The 19582-nt window shown below is 33.9% G+C and overlaps 2 protein-coding genes across 2 annotated transcripts; both read left to right on the forward strand.

Annotated features, from left to right (window-relative positions):
• On the forward strand, positions 1-2254 carry LOC105720038 (olfactory receptor 51G2-like). The gene is made up of 2 exons (XM_012456349.2): positions 1-79; positions 1245-2254. Exons 1-2 carry the CDS (start codon positions 1-3, stop codon positions 2252-2254), a joined length of 1089 nt encoding a protein of 362 aa, XP_012311772.2.
• An 11561-nt stretch (positions 2255-13815) lies between these two features.
• LOC105720143 (olfactory receptor 52A1) lies at positions 13816-14754 on the forward strand. The gene has a single exon (XM_012456447.2). It carries the CDS (start codon positions 13816-13818, stop codon positions 14752-14754), a length of 939 nt encoding a protein of 312 aa, XP_012311870.2.
• Positions 14755-19582: the final 4828 nt, after the last annotated feature.

Here is a 19582-nt window from a genome sequence, read left to right on the forward strand (position 1 = left end):
ATGCCTATAGTCCAGTTGAAAGTAAACAGTAACAAACAGTACGCGCGGATTGATGGTGGTAGCTCTCAGTTCTACCTAGGTAAGTATCTAGGGTCTAGAACCAACTATAGTTGTGCCTAATGGCATAATGTGCTGGCTTGCACCAGCTTAGGAAAGCCGATTATGTGCATTTCAGCTCTGCATTTAATAGTATCTCATTGGTAGTCTGAAGTTAATCATGATAGGAGTAATTAAAACACAGAAATTGATATGGTAAAAATCAGGACATTTTTATTTGGAAATATTTATTAGTATCTCATGAATTATGTCTAACCAAGAGCCTTGGCCCAACATGGGAAAGAGAGTTCAGCCCTAGTCACATTCTTATCCCTGAGCCCCATCCTGAATTCCATTTCTGGCCTCCAACCTTAATACCTAAGGCTCTGCTACATACAAGTGGAACTTTAGTGTTAATAATCTTATTCCCAGATAAATATCTCTAAGCCTGCACCTTAGCCCCACCATCACATGTGACTTGTGAGATACTGATGCCTCTCTGACCCCAGATTCCAGCAGAAGACTCTGACCCTTCTGCAAAATATAGAGGAGCTTTCCTAACCTTCTATGGACAGCAGGTGGAGAAAGAGTGAACTGGTAAGTTAAAGAAAAAATGGAAAATACTTTATTCTAGGAGAAACTATCTCTGTGTTCTAATATATTAAATAGTTCTTTTTATTCTATACATTTAATATTTAATATATTCCACATATAATGATAAACAATATATTAATATTATTTTAAATTACTATTATTGTGTTTATAGCAAATATCTGGGTCTCAGATAACTTGTAATATAAATTAATTTTAATATAATCCCAAGATTACAAGTCAATTAAAAGTTAGAACTATGGATGTTCTTTATTAGTGTTCTACTACTTTGGCTATTCATTTACTCCCTTTATAAACACTACAAGTTGCCCGTGTCTTCAGTCATAATTTTCACGTGAACTTGTCATCTCCATGCTTCTTTAACTGTTTTTCACTGCCGTGGATGACCCAACTTGAGATATCTATTAATGCCTTCTGTATTTGGCATATAGCCTGTGTTGGAATACTTTTCTGCATGACCGTTTAGGTTTGTCTTCCACTCACCGTGGCTTACCTGTGCCCTTTTCCCAGAAATCAATTTTTCACCCACTGTTCTGAGGAAATGTCTTAGATGTGACTGTTAGAAGCTTAGATTTTGATGTGCAATAACTGAATAGAAACGTATATATTCCAGTCTCCATGTGCTTCTCAATATCTTCAGAGAAAGTATCACCATGACATTTTCAATGGTTCTATAAAATTCGCACCTTCAACATTCACTCTTGTTGGCATACCAGGGCTGGAGGCAGAACATATATGGATATCCATCCCCTTCTGCCTGATATACACCATCATCCTTCTGGGAAATGGCCTAATTCTTCACATCATCCGAACTGACTCTTCCTTGCACCAACCCATGTACTACTTTCTGGCCATGCTAGCCTTTGTGGAATTTGGTGTCTCTGCTTCCACCATGCCCACTGTATTAAGCATCTTCCTCTTCGGCATTAATGATATCAGTTTTAGTGGTTGTCTGTTTCAGATGTTTTCTATGCACTCTTTCACTCTCATGGAGTCAGGTGTCCTTCTGGCAATGTCAGTGGACCGTTTTGTGGCCATCTACAGCCCACTGCGCTACACAACCATCCTGACAATTGCCCGCATTACTGGGATGGGTGCTGCCATTGCCTTGCGAAGTATAATGCTCATGCTCCCACTGCTCTTTCTCCTGAAGCATCTGCCTTTCTGTGGCCACAATACCCTCACACACTCTTATTGCCTTCACTCAGATCTGATCAAATTGCCCTGTGGAGACACACGCCCCAATAGCATCCTGGGTCTATTTGTCATTACCTTCACATTTGGACTAGACTCATTGCTCATTGTGGTTTCTTATGTGCTGATTCTTCATACAGTACTGAAAATAGCTTCTGGAGCAGGGCGGTGGCGGGCACTAAACACATGCGTGTCACACATTTGTGCTGTGCTTGTGTACTATGTGCCCATGATCAGCCTCTCCCTGATGCATCGCTTTGGACGGCATTTACCTCCACTTCTCCAGACTGTCATGGCCAATGCTTACCTCTTCTTTCCCCCTGTGGTCAACCCCATTGTCTATAGCATCAAAACCAAAGAAATTCGCAACAGCATTGTCCACACACTATCCAGGAAGAGGGGTGAGTTCTAAGGGAGACAGATGATACTCTGACAGCACAAGAGCTTGGATCAGGTCCTATTACCCGAATATTAGCTTTGCAAATATGAAAAATTCCATGGCTTATTATTGCTTATTAATGAGCTTTAACATTTTGTAGATTAAAAAAAACAATTTTACATATTTCCATGTGAGAACAAAAAAAATGACATTACTCTGACTATTGGAAGGAAGCATAGGACCTGGGCTTTGTCCTGGTGAGGACAAACTTTGCGTGGTGAATCCTTGAATACATTTCAGTGACATATGCTTCTGGGAATATGTAGAAAGAGTCTTGGGAAAGTTTATGTTTCTGGGTATGCTAAAATTAGTGATACATATTTGTGAAGGAAAATAATCAGGACACAAAAGAGTGCATATGATATTATTCTATTTATATAGATTTAGAACATGTACATCTAATTTAATGTCAAAAACTGAGAGCACTGCTTACCTTTGATGGGTGTAAAGATGGAAGAATGGAGAGAGTCATGAGGCAATTTCTGGGGAGATGGAAATACTTTGTGGCATTAGGGATGTAGGTGAGGTGGTTTGTCAATTTATCAAAATGGTACAGCTAAGATTTTCACATTTCAAGTTACATCAGTTTTACCTCAAAGATTCTGAATGATAATAATAAGGAGAAGGAAAATAATAACAATACAGATGATTAGATTGCATAGTGAATAGAAGTGTAGAGAATACAAGATTGTTGTAATGTTGATAATTGTTCAAGTTGTGTCATGGGCACCTGAAAATTCATTATAATATTCGGTTTACTTTGTACAGTTTACAATTTCTGTAATAAAAAGATTCTTAAAAAGTTAAACTCAATGTGCTAATGTTAAATCTTAGTTGAACACGCACCATGAAGCAGAGATAACTTTAAACTGATCTGTTTGGCTTTAGAAAGCCGTTTTATGTTTAATGAGTTAAACACTAGAAAGAAAGAAACACAACTATTTGAAAATACTGTTCTAGAAGAAAATAACTAAAAAAAAAAGAAAGAGAAAAAGTAAGGCCTACTCCTGTAATAGTCTTCATTGGCATGGATCACTCAGTAGTAGATATGCTTCTGACAAACAGAAAGGTCGGGAGGACAAAAAGAATTCCAGAAAATCTCTCAGACAGGGACTGCAGAGCCCAGCATTTTATTTTCTTCAGATAATTTTGAATTTTCATGAACCACAATGAATATCTTAATAAACCAAACAGTGTTGGGTGATTTTCAGTCAACCAAGTAATTAATAAAAGGTTTGGTCAAATAAAAATATGTATAAGGTAATGAGTGGCATCATTTATATATGTATTTTTTTTCTGTTTTCACCTAATTTACTTAATTCATGGACTTAAAAAACATTTCAACGTATAAAACACCTTTGAAAGTGTTCCAATGTGGTAAAATAATAAAAATGAGATGGGATATTTAAAAAATTCTCAAAATTTCATAGTAATTTAGAAACGCTTCCTTAACAATAATTATTTATAACCTCTAATACAGTCCTGTAAATTAGACAGTGTTGTTATTTTTATGGTACACATGAAAAGAGATAATTTATATAACTTTATCAAGTTCACACAGTGGAAAAGTTGTGTCTCCAAGAACCAAGTCCTCAGAATGATGTTATACACTTGAACCAGATGTACCTAGGTTTGAATCTTAGCTATCGTGCTATTAATAATTGTGGGATGTTGCTAGCAGTATGACCTGTTTGAATTTAATTTCTTCATTTATAAATGGATAATAAAATACAACCCAGCTTTTACGGTCCTAAAGATCAAATGAAATGATGCATATAAAGCAATTAGCATAGTTCCTAGTAAAATTTGCTTGATAGGTAATTATATTTTATTAAGTAATTACTTTTTCACCAAATCTGACTAAAATATGTGAATACACAACCAAATTTCACAATGCCTGACAGTCTCTCTACATTCTAGTTTTAAGTTCAATTATATAAATATTAAAGTTGCAAATTTTTCTGACATGAACTATAGTGTACCATACTAAGTGATTTACATAGATTAGCTCATTTAACCCACAGAGCAAATATATGAAGAAATTATCAGGTTGTCTACATGTTACAGTTGTAGAAACAGAAACATAGAGGAGTCAAGTTATCATGCCACAAGTCAAAGAGTTAGTAAGTGGCAGAATCACAGTTCAAACCCAGACTGTCCAACTAAGCACCTGATTCTTTAGCCCACCATATTATCAGTGGTCCCATAACTTAAGATTCAAATTCAACTTTAAAATTGGAATCTGAAAAACACCGAGCAATTACGTAAACCATTTTCGCCTTTGAGATTCAAGAGGACAAAATTCACTCACTTCTGTTTCCTCTAATTATGGTAATTTATTGATAATGTATAAATGTTTTCTCAAGAGGATCTTTATAAAATAGGCCTCCACCCGCATTAGTTTAACTGCTTAGGTACCGATTCTCTTCTACTTCCTCAACCCACACCTTTAGAAATATTATATAAGATCACATTCATTAAATTTTCTTATGCCTACAATAAAGAACTACTTTTTTAAAGCCAGCAACTTAACCTCACTTATTACATTTTACTATGTATCATTCATTCTAAGTGTAGTCCTAAATATAGTAGTGTACTACCCCAAGACATTGGGCCAAGGGCAAAGAGACCATCCTAAAAGCAGAAGAGTTGAGAAATAAATGGCATATAAAGGAGGTCTAAATCCTGTGACAACAAACTTCTCAACAGAGAAATCATGCAGTTCAAGAGAGAGTAGAATGAAATTTTCAAAGCGCTCCTGGATAAAAGAAAACTGACATTCAAGAAGATTGTACACAGAAAAATGTCATTCAAATATAAACAATATATAAAGTCTTGCACAGACAAACAAGAGTTGAAAAAGTCCACCAACACCAGACCTATCTTGCAAAAAATACTAAAGGGAGTTACCAAATATGAAAGAAAAAAGACATTAACATGCAAAAGAAAACTTTTCAAAGTATGAAACCCCATTAGTAAAGTTAAGTACACAGACAAACCTAGAATACTACATTACTATATTTGTGGTGTGCAATCCATGTGTAACTCTAGTATGAAACCAAAAAAATAAATCTTTCAAGAACAGTGATAGCTATAGCAACCTTTTAAGATGCAGGTAATATAAAATATGTAAACTGAGAAAACTAAAAGTCAAAATGTGGGGGTGGAGTGGAATCAAAGTGTAGACTTTTTTTTTCCTGTTTTTGTCCTTGCTTATATTCCTTTATTTGTGATCTAAGATGATTTATCATCTCTCTAAAATAGCTTGCTATATTTATAAGATTTTTTTATAAGTCCCATGTAATCACAGCACAAAACCTGTAATATATTTACTAAAAATAGAAAGCAACAAATTAAAATATACTACCAGAGATAATCACATAACCACAAAGGATAAAAGGAAGAGAGGAGTCTCCCAACCACCAAAAATAAGCAAAAAAAACAAGAGGAAATCCTTACTTAATAATAACACTGAGTGTAAATAGTCTTAGTTCCCCAATTAAAAATCATAGAATGGTAAACAGATAAAGAAACAATATCCAACCACATGCTGTCTTCAAGAAACACACTTCATCTATAAAGGCATATGTAAATAAAAGTGTAGGGTTGGAAAAAAGAGCAGTAGAAATTTTACTTAAATCAGATAAAATAGACTACAAATTTAAAAACTGTAAGAAAAGACAAAGAGGGTCACTGTATAACAACAAAGGGGTCAATTCAGGAAGAGGATATAATTATAAATATTTATGTATCCAACATCAAAGCTCCCAGGTATATAAGGCAAACATTAATAGACCTAAAAGCTGAGATAGACTGCAATACAATAATAGCAGGATTTTTAAACACTTCACTCTCAGTAATGAACAGATCAGCCAGACAAAAATCAACAAATAAACAACAGAGTTAATGTACCACTGTATCTAATAGACCTAACTGACATGGACAAAACATGCCACCCAACTGCTGCAGAAGATACATTTTTTTAAAGCAGCATGTACAATATTTTCTCAAATAAGTCCATATGCTAGGCTACAAAGTAAGTTTGTACAAATTGTTTAAAAGTAGAAATGTTACCAAATATATTTTCTGACCACAGTGGAACAAAACTAGAAATCAATAACAAGGGGATCATCAGAAAATACAGAAACATGGCAATTAAACAGTAAGCTGCTGAATAACCAATGAGTCAATAAAGAAGAAGGAAATTTTAAAAATTCTTGAAACAAGTGAAAATGGAAATACAACATAACAAAATCTATAGGATATGGCAAAAGCAGTACTTAGAGGAAGTTTATAGCAATAAACACCTACATCCAGAAAAGTAGAAAGACTTCAAATAAGCAACCAAACAATGCATCTCGAGGAAATAGGAAAGCAAGAACAAAGCAAATGCAGAAGTAGTAGAAGGGAAGAAATAATAAAGATCAGAGACCAAAAAAATACAGAAAACCAATAAAACAGCTATTTACTTGGAAAGGTAAACAAAATCAACAAAACTTTCAGAAAAGAGACTCAAATAAATAAAATTAGAAATGAAAAAGGGGATATAACAATTGACACCTCAGAAATACAAAGACTCATTAGAGATTAATGTGAACAACTATATTTCAAAAAACGGGAAAATCTAGAAGAAATGAATAAATCTCTGTACACATACAGCCTAGCAAGAGGGAAGCATGAAGAAATAGAAAACTTCAACACAACAATAATGAATAACAAGATTAAAGTTGAATATAAAGTTTCCTATTAAAGAAAAGCCCAGGACTTGATAGGCTACCAAACATTTAAAGTAGAACTAATACTTATCCTACTCCAATTCCTCAAAACAAACAAACAAAAATCTGACAAGGAGGGCCTACTTCCAAACTTATCCTCTGATATACCCAAACCAGACCAGGACACAACAACAACAAAAGCAGCTCAAAGGAGGTACAGAAGGAACGTACCTCAAAATAATAAAGTCCATGTAAGAAAAACCAATGGCTAACATCATACTGAATAGGGAAACACTGAAGGCCTTTCCTCCAAAGACTAAGTCAGTCAAGAATACTCACTTTCATTACCATTATGTAACATAATATTGGAAGTCTTGGACAGAGAGATTCAGCAAGAGAAAGAAATGAGGGGTATCCAAATTGGAAAGGAAGAAGTTAAATTAGCCTATTTTGTAGATAACATGATGTTATACTTAGAAAAAACCTAGACTCCACTAAATACTATTAGAACCTATTTAAAAAATCAATAAAGTTACAGAATATGAAATAAAAATACAAAATCTGTAGAATTTTTATATATAGAAATTAAACATTCTGAAAAAATCAATAAAACAATCTCATTTATAATAGCAATAAAAATATAAAATACCTACCAGTCAATCTAACCAAAGAAGTGAAAGGTCTCTACAAGAAAAATTATAAAACTCGGGTGAAAGAAATAGAAGAGGGCACAAACCAAATGGAAAGATACTCCATGCTCATGAACTCGAAGAATTAATATTAAAATGACAATACTACCCAAAACAATTTACAGATTCAATGCAATTTCTGTCAAAATACCAGTGGCATTCAGAGAAATAGAAAAACAATTCTAATATTTGTATGGAACCATAAAAGATCCCAAATAGCTAAAGCAATCCTGAGCAAAAAGAACAAAACCAAAGCTATCAAACTGTATGACTTCAAAGCCTACTACAAAGCTACAGTAACCAAAACAGCATAATACTGCATAAAGACAGACACACAGCCCAGTGGAACAGCATAGAGAACCCAGATACAAATCCAGGCACTTAGCAACTAACTCATGTTCGACAAAGGAGTCAAGAACATAAAAATGGAAAAACGGGACTGGTCAGGTGGCTCACGCCTGTAATCCCAGCACTTTGGGAGTCTGAGGCAGGCGGATCATGAGGTCAGGAGTTCAAGACCAGCCTGACCAACACGGTGAAAACCCATCTCTATTAAAAATACAAAACTTAGCTGGGCGGGGTGGCGCGTGCCTGTAATACCAGATACTCAGGTGGCTGAGGCAGGAGAATCCCTTGAACCAAGGAAAAGGCGGTTGCAGTGAGCCGAGATGGTACCACTGCACTCCAGCCTGGGCGACAGAGGGAGACTCCATCTCAAAAAAGAAAAAAAAGAAAAAGAAAAAAAAAAGGAACAAACAGTCTCTTTAAGAAACTGTGCTAGGAAAACTGGATATCTATATGCAGTAGAGTAAAATCGAACCCCTATTGCTCACCATGCAGAAAAATCAAAACGGGTTAAAGACTTGAATCTAAGACCTGCAATTATGAAACTACTGGAAGAAAACAGTGGGAAAACTCCCCAGAACATTTATTGATCTGGGCAAATACAGTCTCTATGAGACTTCAAAAGCACAAGTAACCAAAACAAAAATAGACAATAGGGATTCTATCCAGCTCTGCACGGCAAAGAAAATAATCAACAAAGTGAAAAGACAACCCACAGAATGGGAGAAAATACTTGCAAGCTATCTATTTTACAAAGGATTAATAATCAGAATATGCAAAAAGCTCAAGCACCTTAACAGAAAAAAATTAATAAATAAAAAATAGCCAAAAGACCTGAATAGATATTTCTCAAAAGAAGCCAGACAAATGGCCCACAGATATTGGAAAAATGTTCAATATCACTAATCACTGGATAAATGCAAATCAAAACCACAATGTGATATCATCTCACCCTAATTAAAATAACTTACAACAAAACAACAGGCAATAACACATGCTTGTGTGGATGTGGTCAAAGGGAAACCCTCTTACACTGTTGGTGGGAATATAAATTAGTACAGCAATTATGAAGGAGAGTATGGAGATTATCAAAAACTTAAAGTAGGACTACCATATAATCCAGCAATCTTACTCCTAGGTATATGCTCAAAAGAGAGGAAATTAGTATATCAAAGATATATCAGTACTCCCATTATTATACCACTATATTCACAAATGCCAAGATTTGAATTCAACCTATGTATTTCAACAGATAAATGGATAAAGAAATATGTATATATATATACACACACACACACGCACACACACACAATAGAATATTAATCTTATCAATTACAGTAACATAAATGGGACTGAAAGCAACTATGCTAAGTGAAATAAGCCAAGCACAGACAGACAAATATCACATGTTCTAACTTATGTGTGAAAGCTAAAAATGTGGGTCTTATGAAGACAGAGAGTAGATTGGTAGTTACCAGAGGCTGGAGAGAGGAGAGAAAGGACAAATGAAGAAAAAAAAATCTGTGTGTGTGTGTGTGTGTGTGTGTGTGTCTGTCTGTATGTGTGTTTGTGTATATGTAGGTATGTATATATAAATTTTCATATATTTATGTATTACACTGAACTATACATATATATGTATGCATATATGTATATATCACCTATACATATATATTTATGCATATATGTGTATGTATGTATAACTGTACATATATGTTTGCATATATATGTATATTTGTATTACCACTGAACTGTTTAAAAATGGTAAAGATGGTAAATTATATAGGTATATTTTACCTTAATAAAAATAAATGTTTCAGAGGGTTAGGTATTGATTCATGTGTAGATGTTTCCCAATATTTATGAGTAAAATGAAAAAAAAATACCCTTGAGTTAAATGTATAACCCACTGACAATGTTTCAAAGGATGTGAGGGATGAACTAAAATTTGGACAATCCACGCTAGTCCTATGTACCTGGAACAGAGGGAGAAAATCTGGGCTGGAAATACTGTTATAGGTGTCAGCACATGAAGTTGACAACTAAGTTATTTGGAGTAGATGGAGTTACTAGCACATATGCATAGTTTAAGAATGAGATGACCCAGGATAGAACTTTGGATAGCCCCGAAATTCAAATAAGATCAGCATAGGAGAAGAGAAAGAAACCAAATGGTACACTACTCTAAATTGTTCGTTAGTGGCAAAAGAATAAACTGAATACTAGCTTAGCTGCTTATATGAGCTCTAAATCAATTTCATCCAACATGCAGCAGTATCATTGTTCTATACTCCTTCACAGAGGAAATTCTGGAAAGAGCACATAGGGCTCCTTGCCTTTTCATTTGTATTCCTAACTCTCCTGGAAATCCATTGTAAACACTATCCATTATTAGTATGCTTCCTAAATTTGCCAATGTCTAAACATTATATAAAGTGTCTTTTAGCTAGCTTTATTCAAGAAAGTCTAGAAACCAGGTGAAAAATGTCAAGGAGAATAATGTCATGGGCAAAATCTTGCTTAGAATTTACCAGATACTCATGTAATAAATGAAGTTTTAATGCATAATCCCATTTTACTAATAATTTAAAGGTAAGACCATTTATAGTTTTTTTTTCATTTCATTCAGAGGATATAACATTATCTCCCTCATAAAGAGTAGAAATATAATAACTGTTTTTTGAAAGAAAAAGAAGGAAGGTAAAGTAACAGGGAAGAGAGAAAAGAGGAAATGAATACAAGTTTACTCAAATGTTCAACAACTTGCTTCCAGCTTTACATTTGTAGGCCTTAGAAATGTCCATTATAATTTGTCACCATAAGAATGTTACTTAATTTACTAAAAGATAAAAAAACTTCAATAAAATAAAATGGAAAGAACAAGACTGAAGAAGACTAGGAGGTAAATGTGTGATAAAAAGTAGTTATGAATACAGATTTTTCTTTTTTGAAAAAAAGAGAAAAACTTTGCCTTTGTGAAAGAAAGTGTCACCAACATATATATTTAAGTAGAATGGAATTGGCATAGAAACATGTTTGTATTTAAAAGGGGTTTCGATTTTTGCAAATAGAAATGGCACTATAGGAACCTAGCTTGTAAAAAAAAAAAAATGCATATCAATTATTCTGCATTTAGCCTGTGGGGAAAGAGAAAAAGAGAGAAAGAGATTTCTGCAAGTGTAGAAATAATTACAGGGATATTAGGTGCCAATGAACCCAAGGGGGCTGACTTAAAACTTGCTGGGTCCCTCATGGTTTTGGCTACCAACTAGGAAATCTCTCATTTCATGTTCATAACTCCTCCTACTTCTCCACACATTCATAAAGCAACATTAAAATTGGTGGCTAGCCACATTTTTTTCTCCAATTTGATCTCAATAAATTTATCCTGTGTTTCAGAATGCTACAGACCTTGCTATGAGCTTTATTGGAGGATGAGCACATGAAGATGGTCTCAGACAGACTTCCAGAAGAGTGTCTGTATTAGAGATAAATAAAAAGTGTAAAAAGTTATCTACAAAATGTCCACTGTATGCTATACTGGCACATATCCTGGCACCAAGCAGAGTAAAACGTATGACATTAGCTGGATGACGTTACACAGAGTGCAAACTGAAAGTAAAGCCATTGCAGAACCATAGCTTAAGGGAATGACACTGGAATCCTTGGAGAAGAAAAATTGGCGAGTGATGAATGAAAGTTTTATGAAAAATGGACAATTTTCTTCAGGTATCTGGTAAGAGCAAACCAGCTTTCAATAATAATTGGGGAGTAAGTCTCATGAATCCCAAGTTTCCCCCCATAATTGAATTATCAGCTTCTCCAATAACAATCACTCTATCCGACTAACCAGGAACTTACATAAACCACCATTTGCAATCCTGCTATTTGTGCCTGTCAGGTAGTACTCACTTGTCAGCTCTTTAATCTTGAATAAGTCAGACACTGTGATTGCCCTTACAGGATTCCTATTCTAACTGTGACCATCTTTGGAGAAGGAAAAATTTGTGCCTATTAGAAAAAGTCAGTGACCTATGGATGGGAGTGTCAAAAACTAAGCATTGGGGATCAAACCTATGGAAATCATAGTATTTAATTGATTAATTTGTTTAGTTTATGCCAACATTAGAGATATTTTATATTTTTATATAAATATATTTTAGCTGATACAGCTTCCCTGTCATCAAATGTCCTTTGCTGATTTAGTTTCTTCATTTGAAGTTTAGCAGCAGTTTAACATTTGTTGTTGAATATTTGAGTAAACTTGATTCCATTTCCTTTTTTCTCTCTTTCTTCCTTGTTACTTTCCTTCGTTCTTTTTCTTTCAAAACACAGCTGCTTCCTAAATTTTCAGCATATTGGTGACATTGAGTATACCATTAGATGATTCATAAGCTTGCTGACATAAAGCAACTTTATTGAAATGTCTAGGAAGAGATGAAATAACCTAACTCTACTTTTTACTGAATCACAAACATTTCTCTAATGTATAGCTTAAAATGTACTGATTCAAAATATATAATTTTTAGAAAATGACTATTTTAATCAGAGAACTTTCATATAAAGCATAAGAGCGCAGATTTTGAGATAATTCATCATCAGTGAGATTGAAAAGTGATGAAATTTTCTTCAGCTATTTATAGCCCTTTTCTCATTTTTGGTATCCCCAGGTTCGTCCTGTCTTCCCTGTCTAATTCTACATTTGATCTTCTAAGAAATCCGTTTTTTAACTCTTTTATTTTTACTAATTTCTTATGTCAGAGTTCATAAAGTTATATAAGCATCTTAATTACCTATATTTCATTAAGAACTAATTAGCCTTTCTTGGCCTATATTATGCTAATTATAGCTCTGAACAGTTTAAAACCAGGAAACTAGACTCTATTCTGGCTAAATGATTCATTTGCCCATTATTCAGTATCCGTGGTATATCAAGAGCAAGTCCTCTTGCTGTCTACATTGCTGCTGCTCTTGTTGCTTAGCAGTTGCTTCTCTCTAGGTATTCTATAAAGTGTATAACAGAATTTTTAAACACACAACATTTCAAGAATTTCAGCTGTTAAAATATATAGAAAAAATATAATTTCCTTTAACTTTAAAGAAATTTAAAAAGCAACAAGGAGCTTTGCCCCAGATTAGTCAAAATTATAAGAATTTCAATTTTTTCTAAAGTACTTTCTTTACATTCTTCTGAATATAAAAAGAAATATATTATGTTCTTGGGTGTCAATTATTTCTACCTCTATTCTCTTTCACTGGGAATCTTTTACACCAATATACTGATCAGAGTCTGATAATTTGCTGGACTAAAATGTTTCTAACTTAAAGAAAATTAGAAATAATTAAATACTAGAGGAATAGCTCAAATGTGGAATATGGAGAGAATTATTAAACTCTGATTAAAATGCAATATCCACTAAAAATAAACTTTTATTTTTATTTTTTATTTTTTATTTTTTTGTCTGCAGGTCTGGAAAGAACTGACAGGCCAGAGGTCTAATTCCTTGTCCAGGAGATCTTGCTGGTTCTAGTGGATTTGGATTGCCATGTGCATAACGTCCTATTATGGCACACTGCCTGTGAATGCCTTATCTGAAAACAGTGATATATCTCCATCAATCCATCTTTTCCTTTCAAAATTGTGAATAAGATGGATGATTACAGAGTTCTGTCAAAATCAGACAGACTCAATATAATGACTTTGGATAAAATCAGAAAGCAGAAGAGGAACAGTAACACTGACTGAGAAATTTCTTTTGTTTGCGTCAGGAGACCCAAGGACACTATGTCCATTTCCAACATCACAGTCTACATGCCCTCTGTGTTGACACTAATAGGGATTCCAGGCCTAGAATCTGTGCAGTGCTGGATTGGGATTCCATTCTGTGCCATTTATCTCATTGCTATGATTGGAAATTCCTTGCTTCTGATCATCATCAAATCTGAGCGTAGTCTCCATGAGCCCATGTACATTTTCTTAGGCATGCTAGGAGCCACAGATATTGCACTTGCTAGCACCATTATGCCCAAGATGCTTGGAATATTCTGGTTTAATGTGCCTGAAATCTATTTTGATTCCTGCTTACTTCAAATGTGGTTAATCCACACATTTCAGTGTATAGAGTCAGGAATCCTGATGGCCATGGCCCTGGACCGTTATGTGGCCATCTGTTATCCACTAAGACATGCCACCATCTTCACCCATCAGCTTGTCATTCAGATAGGAACTATGGTCGTACTCAGGGCTGCTATTCTTGTAGCCCCATGCCTAGTACTGATAAAGTGCCGATTTCAATTTTATCACACAACAGTCATCTCCCACTCCTACTGTGAGCATATGGCCATTGTGAAACTAGCTGCAGCAAATGCTCAAGTCAACAAAATCTATGGTTTGTTTGTGGCCTTCACTGTTGCAGGGTTTGACCTCACATTCATCACATTGTCCTACGTCCAGATATTTATTACAGTTTTTCGTTTGCCCCAAAAAGAGGCTAGGTTTAAAGCATTCAATACCTGCATTGCTCACATCTGTGTCTTCCTCCAGCTCTACCTCCTGGCCTTCTTCTCCTTCTTCACACATAGATTTGGGTCTCACATCCCCCCTTATATCCACATTCTTTTTTCCAGCATTTACTTACTGGTCCCCCCATTTCTCAATCCACTTGTGTATGGTGCAAAGACCACACAGATTAGCATTCATGTGGTAAAAATGTTCTGTTCATAAAATCCACCTTAATTAATGCCTACATGCTTCCTTCTTTTGTAATAGTAACCCCATAGAAACAAAACAAAAACGAATATTATTTGAGATGCTTGGTTTGTGAAATCTGCCAGCATAATAGCTGGTTTTAGATCATCATAGCTCATGAAAGTTATCAGTCAACAGAGTTGTGAATTCTATTTGACTAATGAAAGTGAGAAGTGTGAAAAGAGTATAAGTAGTAAATATATACCATTTATATTTTTTCTCTTTTATTCTTTAGCCCCTGGGTTGAGTTATTCCTCAAAGAATATTTCTCCAGGAGGATTTATTAATTATGTGTTTGTCACTGAATTTAAATGCACCTAAGGCTCGTCATTCTGAAATGTCCAGGTACTCAATGAAAACAAGTTGTTGACTATCATTTTCTCAATCATCCTCAACATTAAAAAAAAAAAACACAAAGGAAGTACATGTTAACTGTGTTTTTGTTAAAAAAAATCTTATGAATATCAAGAGACAACAAAGTCTAAAAATTTAAATACATTTTCAGAGTTATACAGGGAATTACAGGCACAAAAATAAGAACCAGATGTAATTTTACACATTAATTTTTTTGTTTGTTTTGTTTTTTTATTTTTGCTAACACTTTATTAATTCACCAAGTTTTGTCAAAAACCTACAATATTACAATTATTGTACTAGAGAATAGTGACATAAAAGTAAATTTGGCACAGTGATTAATCCTCATGTGTTTGTACCTATGTAATTCTGGAAAAGAGAGACTGAAAGGAAGGGATGGACGGGCAGGGGAAAGAAGAGAGAAATAACAATTGTACACATGGGATGTGGGGTTGAGAGAGAATGAAGCATTGAAATCTAATTAAAGCAGAGGAGTTTCATTTACTTTATTTTGTTTTTCAGTTAGGTAGTTACCTTCAATTCTTGAGGAATGAAGGATGAGTGGCCAAGGAAGTAAGAACGCATCATGCCAGGTAGATAATACAGCAGATTTAAACTAGATAATGTAGTTTAAGGTAACTATAGTTTTTTCAATATGGTATAAATGTAAGGTAGAACTTGGGGAAACAAAGAAAACATGAATATCAAAAATGACTATTGATGCTGTGCAGAGTTGCTGGACTTTATTCCAAAAGCTATAGTGTGCCATTGGAGAGTGTTCATTTGTTTGCTTGTTTTCTACAAGAAAGACATGTGTGTGTGTGTGTGCACACTCATGCATGTGCATGCATGCCTGGTTGGACATATGGCAACATACCACTAACAGCAAATATAAATAAGTCAAGGCTATTGTGTTAGCAAAGAGATGGAATATGTTGTCTGAAATTAGTGGCATACGAATTTATGGCTGGTTAATTGTTCTTGAAAAACCTCAGGTCATAGATCAATTTTTTCAAAGTTATGAAAATATTCACATATGTGCAGATGTCTATACTTTGGTTTACCAGATTAAAACCACCACAAATATAAGAAATATTGGATTGCTTGTCATACACTTACCTGGTGGATCCTCTGGTTTCAGGGATTAGGATTTAGTAGATACCCATGGCTATTGAGAATGATTATAGAGGCTTTCTTAAGGGATCTTTTGAGACTATTTCAAGTTTCAATATTTACTAGAGCTAATTTTATTGGATTACCAATAGGGATGTTTTTCTTAAGTAACATTATTTTCTTAAAAAATAAAATAGCCCCTGAAGTTCTTTCTTAATATTTTAGCCAGAATTCAGCAAACTTTTACATAAATGGCCAAGTAATATATAGCTTAGGCTTTATGGAAAAAGAAACAAATTCTAGAATATCACATAGGCATTAATATAACAAGAGAGAAAAATGTATGTCCACAAATAATTTTTATGAAATTCAAACTATATTAGCAATAATAATAATTACATTGTTTGTCTTTAATTAAAGCAGGTCTACTAATTAAAATAATAGAATTCATTTTCTTCTTCAGTGTAATAAAGTGTAGCTGAAAGTTAGAATTTTCCTATTACCAAATTGATTGCAAATGTTCATCTGTAAAAATCATTCTTAACTAACGGGCTTTAGAGAAACAGGAAGCAGACCAGGTTTGGGATGTTAAACAATTACTAATTTTACCAGCACCACGGAAATTATGTGGTAATATAGGACCAACATAGAGACATAATGTGAAACTACAACATATTTGCACCATCTTCGAATTTTAATATCTCATAAAATATGTAGCCCAGAGTTCATAGTTTAATTATTGTAGTCTTCAAATTTCAGGGTCAGTTCCAAGCTGAGACTTACTAAGAGAAAACAGAAAAAATAAATGAATCACTACAAGGAAAAAATATAAACTTTTCACACACTTGGACCAGGACAATAATTGAAAAAAATCTTAAACATAAAATTGCTTGAAAGAGAATAATATTTTTGTAAGGATAATTTCCAAGAAACATTTCTAGAAATCACAACTTCCAAGAGATTATATCAATTTCAGCAATCACTAAAATAATGCTTGCCTAAATTCTCAAAACACTAGTTATTACTTACATTTTTAACCTTTGACAGTTTGGTAGGTAAAATATGATTCTCTTTATAACTAGCATTTAACAAAGAAATATTTGTGCTGCTATCTTCTTTTCCATTTGTACATTCTTTATGTGAAGGTCTTCATTGTTTCCTTTGTTCATTTTTCTAATTTGTGCCCATTTATTTTCTTCTTGAGTTAAGAATTTGATGAGTAAATATTGAATTATTCCCAAGGGCTTTATTGCTTAAGGCTTTACAAGAAAATAATTACTTATATGGAAGGTATTGAGACTAGAATGAATCTCGAAGGTTTGGATTCATCATTTTTAATAAGGAGAGATACAAACATACATACAAACATTATTATATAATTGTGTGTGTGCACATATTTCCTCTGTTCACCTATAGGAACCAAAAGCAATAAACAAACAATAGCAATGAATAAACAATCCTTGTTTCAAGATCTTGATTTTCTTAATAACTTTGTTCACAGAAAGAGACCAGAGCTTTTCGGAAAAATATCTGTTTCTGTGGCTTGAGCTGAAAAAGTATAAAGTAATTTGAAATCATAATGCAGAGAAAGAAAGTAAAGAAGAACTCAAAGCATGATTGGAACATGTGGAAAGGACCCAAGATCTAGTTGGAAGGAGCTCCTTATGGCAAAATTTAGAAAATTTTGAGCATCAAAATAAATAATTATTGCAGAGGATTATAGCCCATTGAATAAAATCAGATTCTGTGAATCTGTACAGATAGAAGTAAAGCAATACAAATTTGGGAAAACGGAATGCTCTTCCTTATAGTGTAATGCCAATAAATAAATGAATAGAAAAATTCACAAACAGAATAATAAAACTCATGAGTGAAAGTGTTATGAGGAGAGGATCATTTAAATAGTCTCAATAAATATATCTTTTCACAGATTTCTATGAATTACAAAGAAAAAAATAGCAACTTACCATGAATCCAGAGTGACATCCTATTAACCAAGTGACTGAAGCTAACCACATTAACATTAGAACATATCATCATCATATGATTAATGATATGAACAGAGAAAGCCTATATTATTGTGGTATTAAAAACAAACATTTCTGTTACATTTTTCAGAGGTATACATTTCCATTAAAATGCTTATGCGAACAATTATTTATTAGCATGAGTACTAGGGATCCATATCAGTCACCAAAGTAGTGAATCACATTGCATCTAAAACAGATGTTTTTCCTATTGTTCCAATGGGTTTTAACTAAATGATATCTAGTAATATTTTTGTCTCTAGCATTCCCTGAGGTTCACACATTTTTTGCATGTTTCCAAAAATATCTTGGGAGTTATTCAGTAGGTCTATATTTGTTAGTTACTCTATAAGTAATTAAGTAGTGTTCAGATTTCAGAAGTGTTCAGATTTTACCTGAGCCTACTTCATATGTATCTGAAAAGTATTTATCTTACTTTTCCTGAAAATATTTCATTTTATTTGGGGTTCATGTGTTGTTATTTGTTCTGGGGACTGGCATCCTTATTTGCATTGTTCGTTCATTTTCCTGATGTAAATACTCTGGCTATAGCTGATTTCAGGCTACCAACATGAAGTCAGTGAAAGCAAATCTGGTAAGAGATGCTTGAAACCGGCTCTTATAGGCATAGTATGAGCTAGTTCTAGTACATAACTACTCTCAATTCTATACCACTGGTCTTTCTAGGCTGGATATAATTTTATGGGAGGTTACTGACAAGATGGAGTCACTGGCTCTTTACATGTAAAAAGAACAGGTCTCCTGAATAAATCCAGATCCAAAAACACAGGAGAAAAGCTATATGACTCCTGGTAAGAGCGTATCTCTCAGGTAGATGCAAGAAATCCAGTCTTCTAGACTTCTTCTTGTTCTATACAGAGAATGGGAATGTTTTCCCTCTCTCTTCTTTAGGTCAAAGCTGTCAACCCTTTTTCCTTTCTTTTTTAATTGATGAGTGGAAATTATATAAATCTATGGTATACAACATGATGTTCTGATAAATGTGTACATTGTGGAATGATTAAATAGAGCTATTTACTAGTGATATGTGTATCTCACATATTTATCTTTTTTGTGGTTGTGAGAACACTTAGCAATCTGCTCTCTTAGCAATTTTCAAGTATATATAATGAGATATGTTGATTAATTATAGTCACCATGATGTACAATATATCTCTTGAGCTGATTTTCTCCATCTAACTGAAATTTTTTGTCATTTTACCAACATTTCCCCAATCCTCACATCTCCTAAAAGTCTGGTAACCATCACTTTACTATTTGTATTTGTGAGTTCAACTTGCAAAGTCCAT

This window comes from Aotus nancymaae, unplaced genomic scaffold (genome assembly GCF_030222135.1).
Source record: "Aotus nancymaae isolate 86718 unplaced genomic scaffold, 86718_ANA_hifiasm-v0.15.2.pri h1tg000059l, whole genome shotgun sequence".
Classification (NCBI taxonomy): Eukaryota; Metazoa; Chordata; class Mammalia; order Primates; family Aotidae; genus Aotus; species Aotus nancymaae.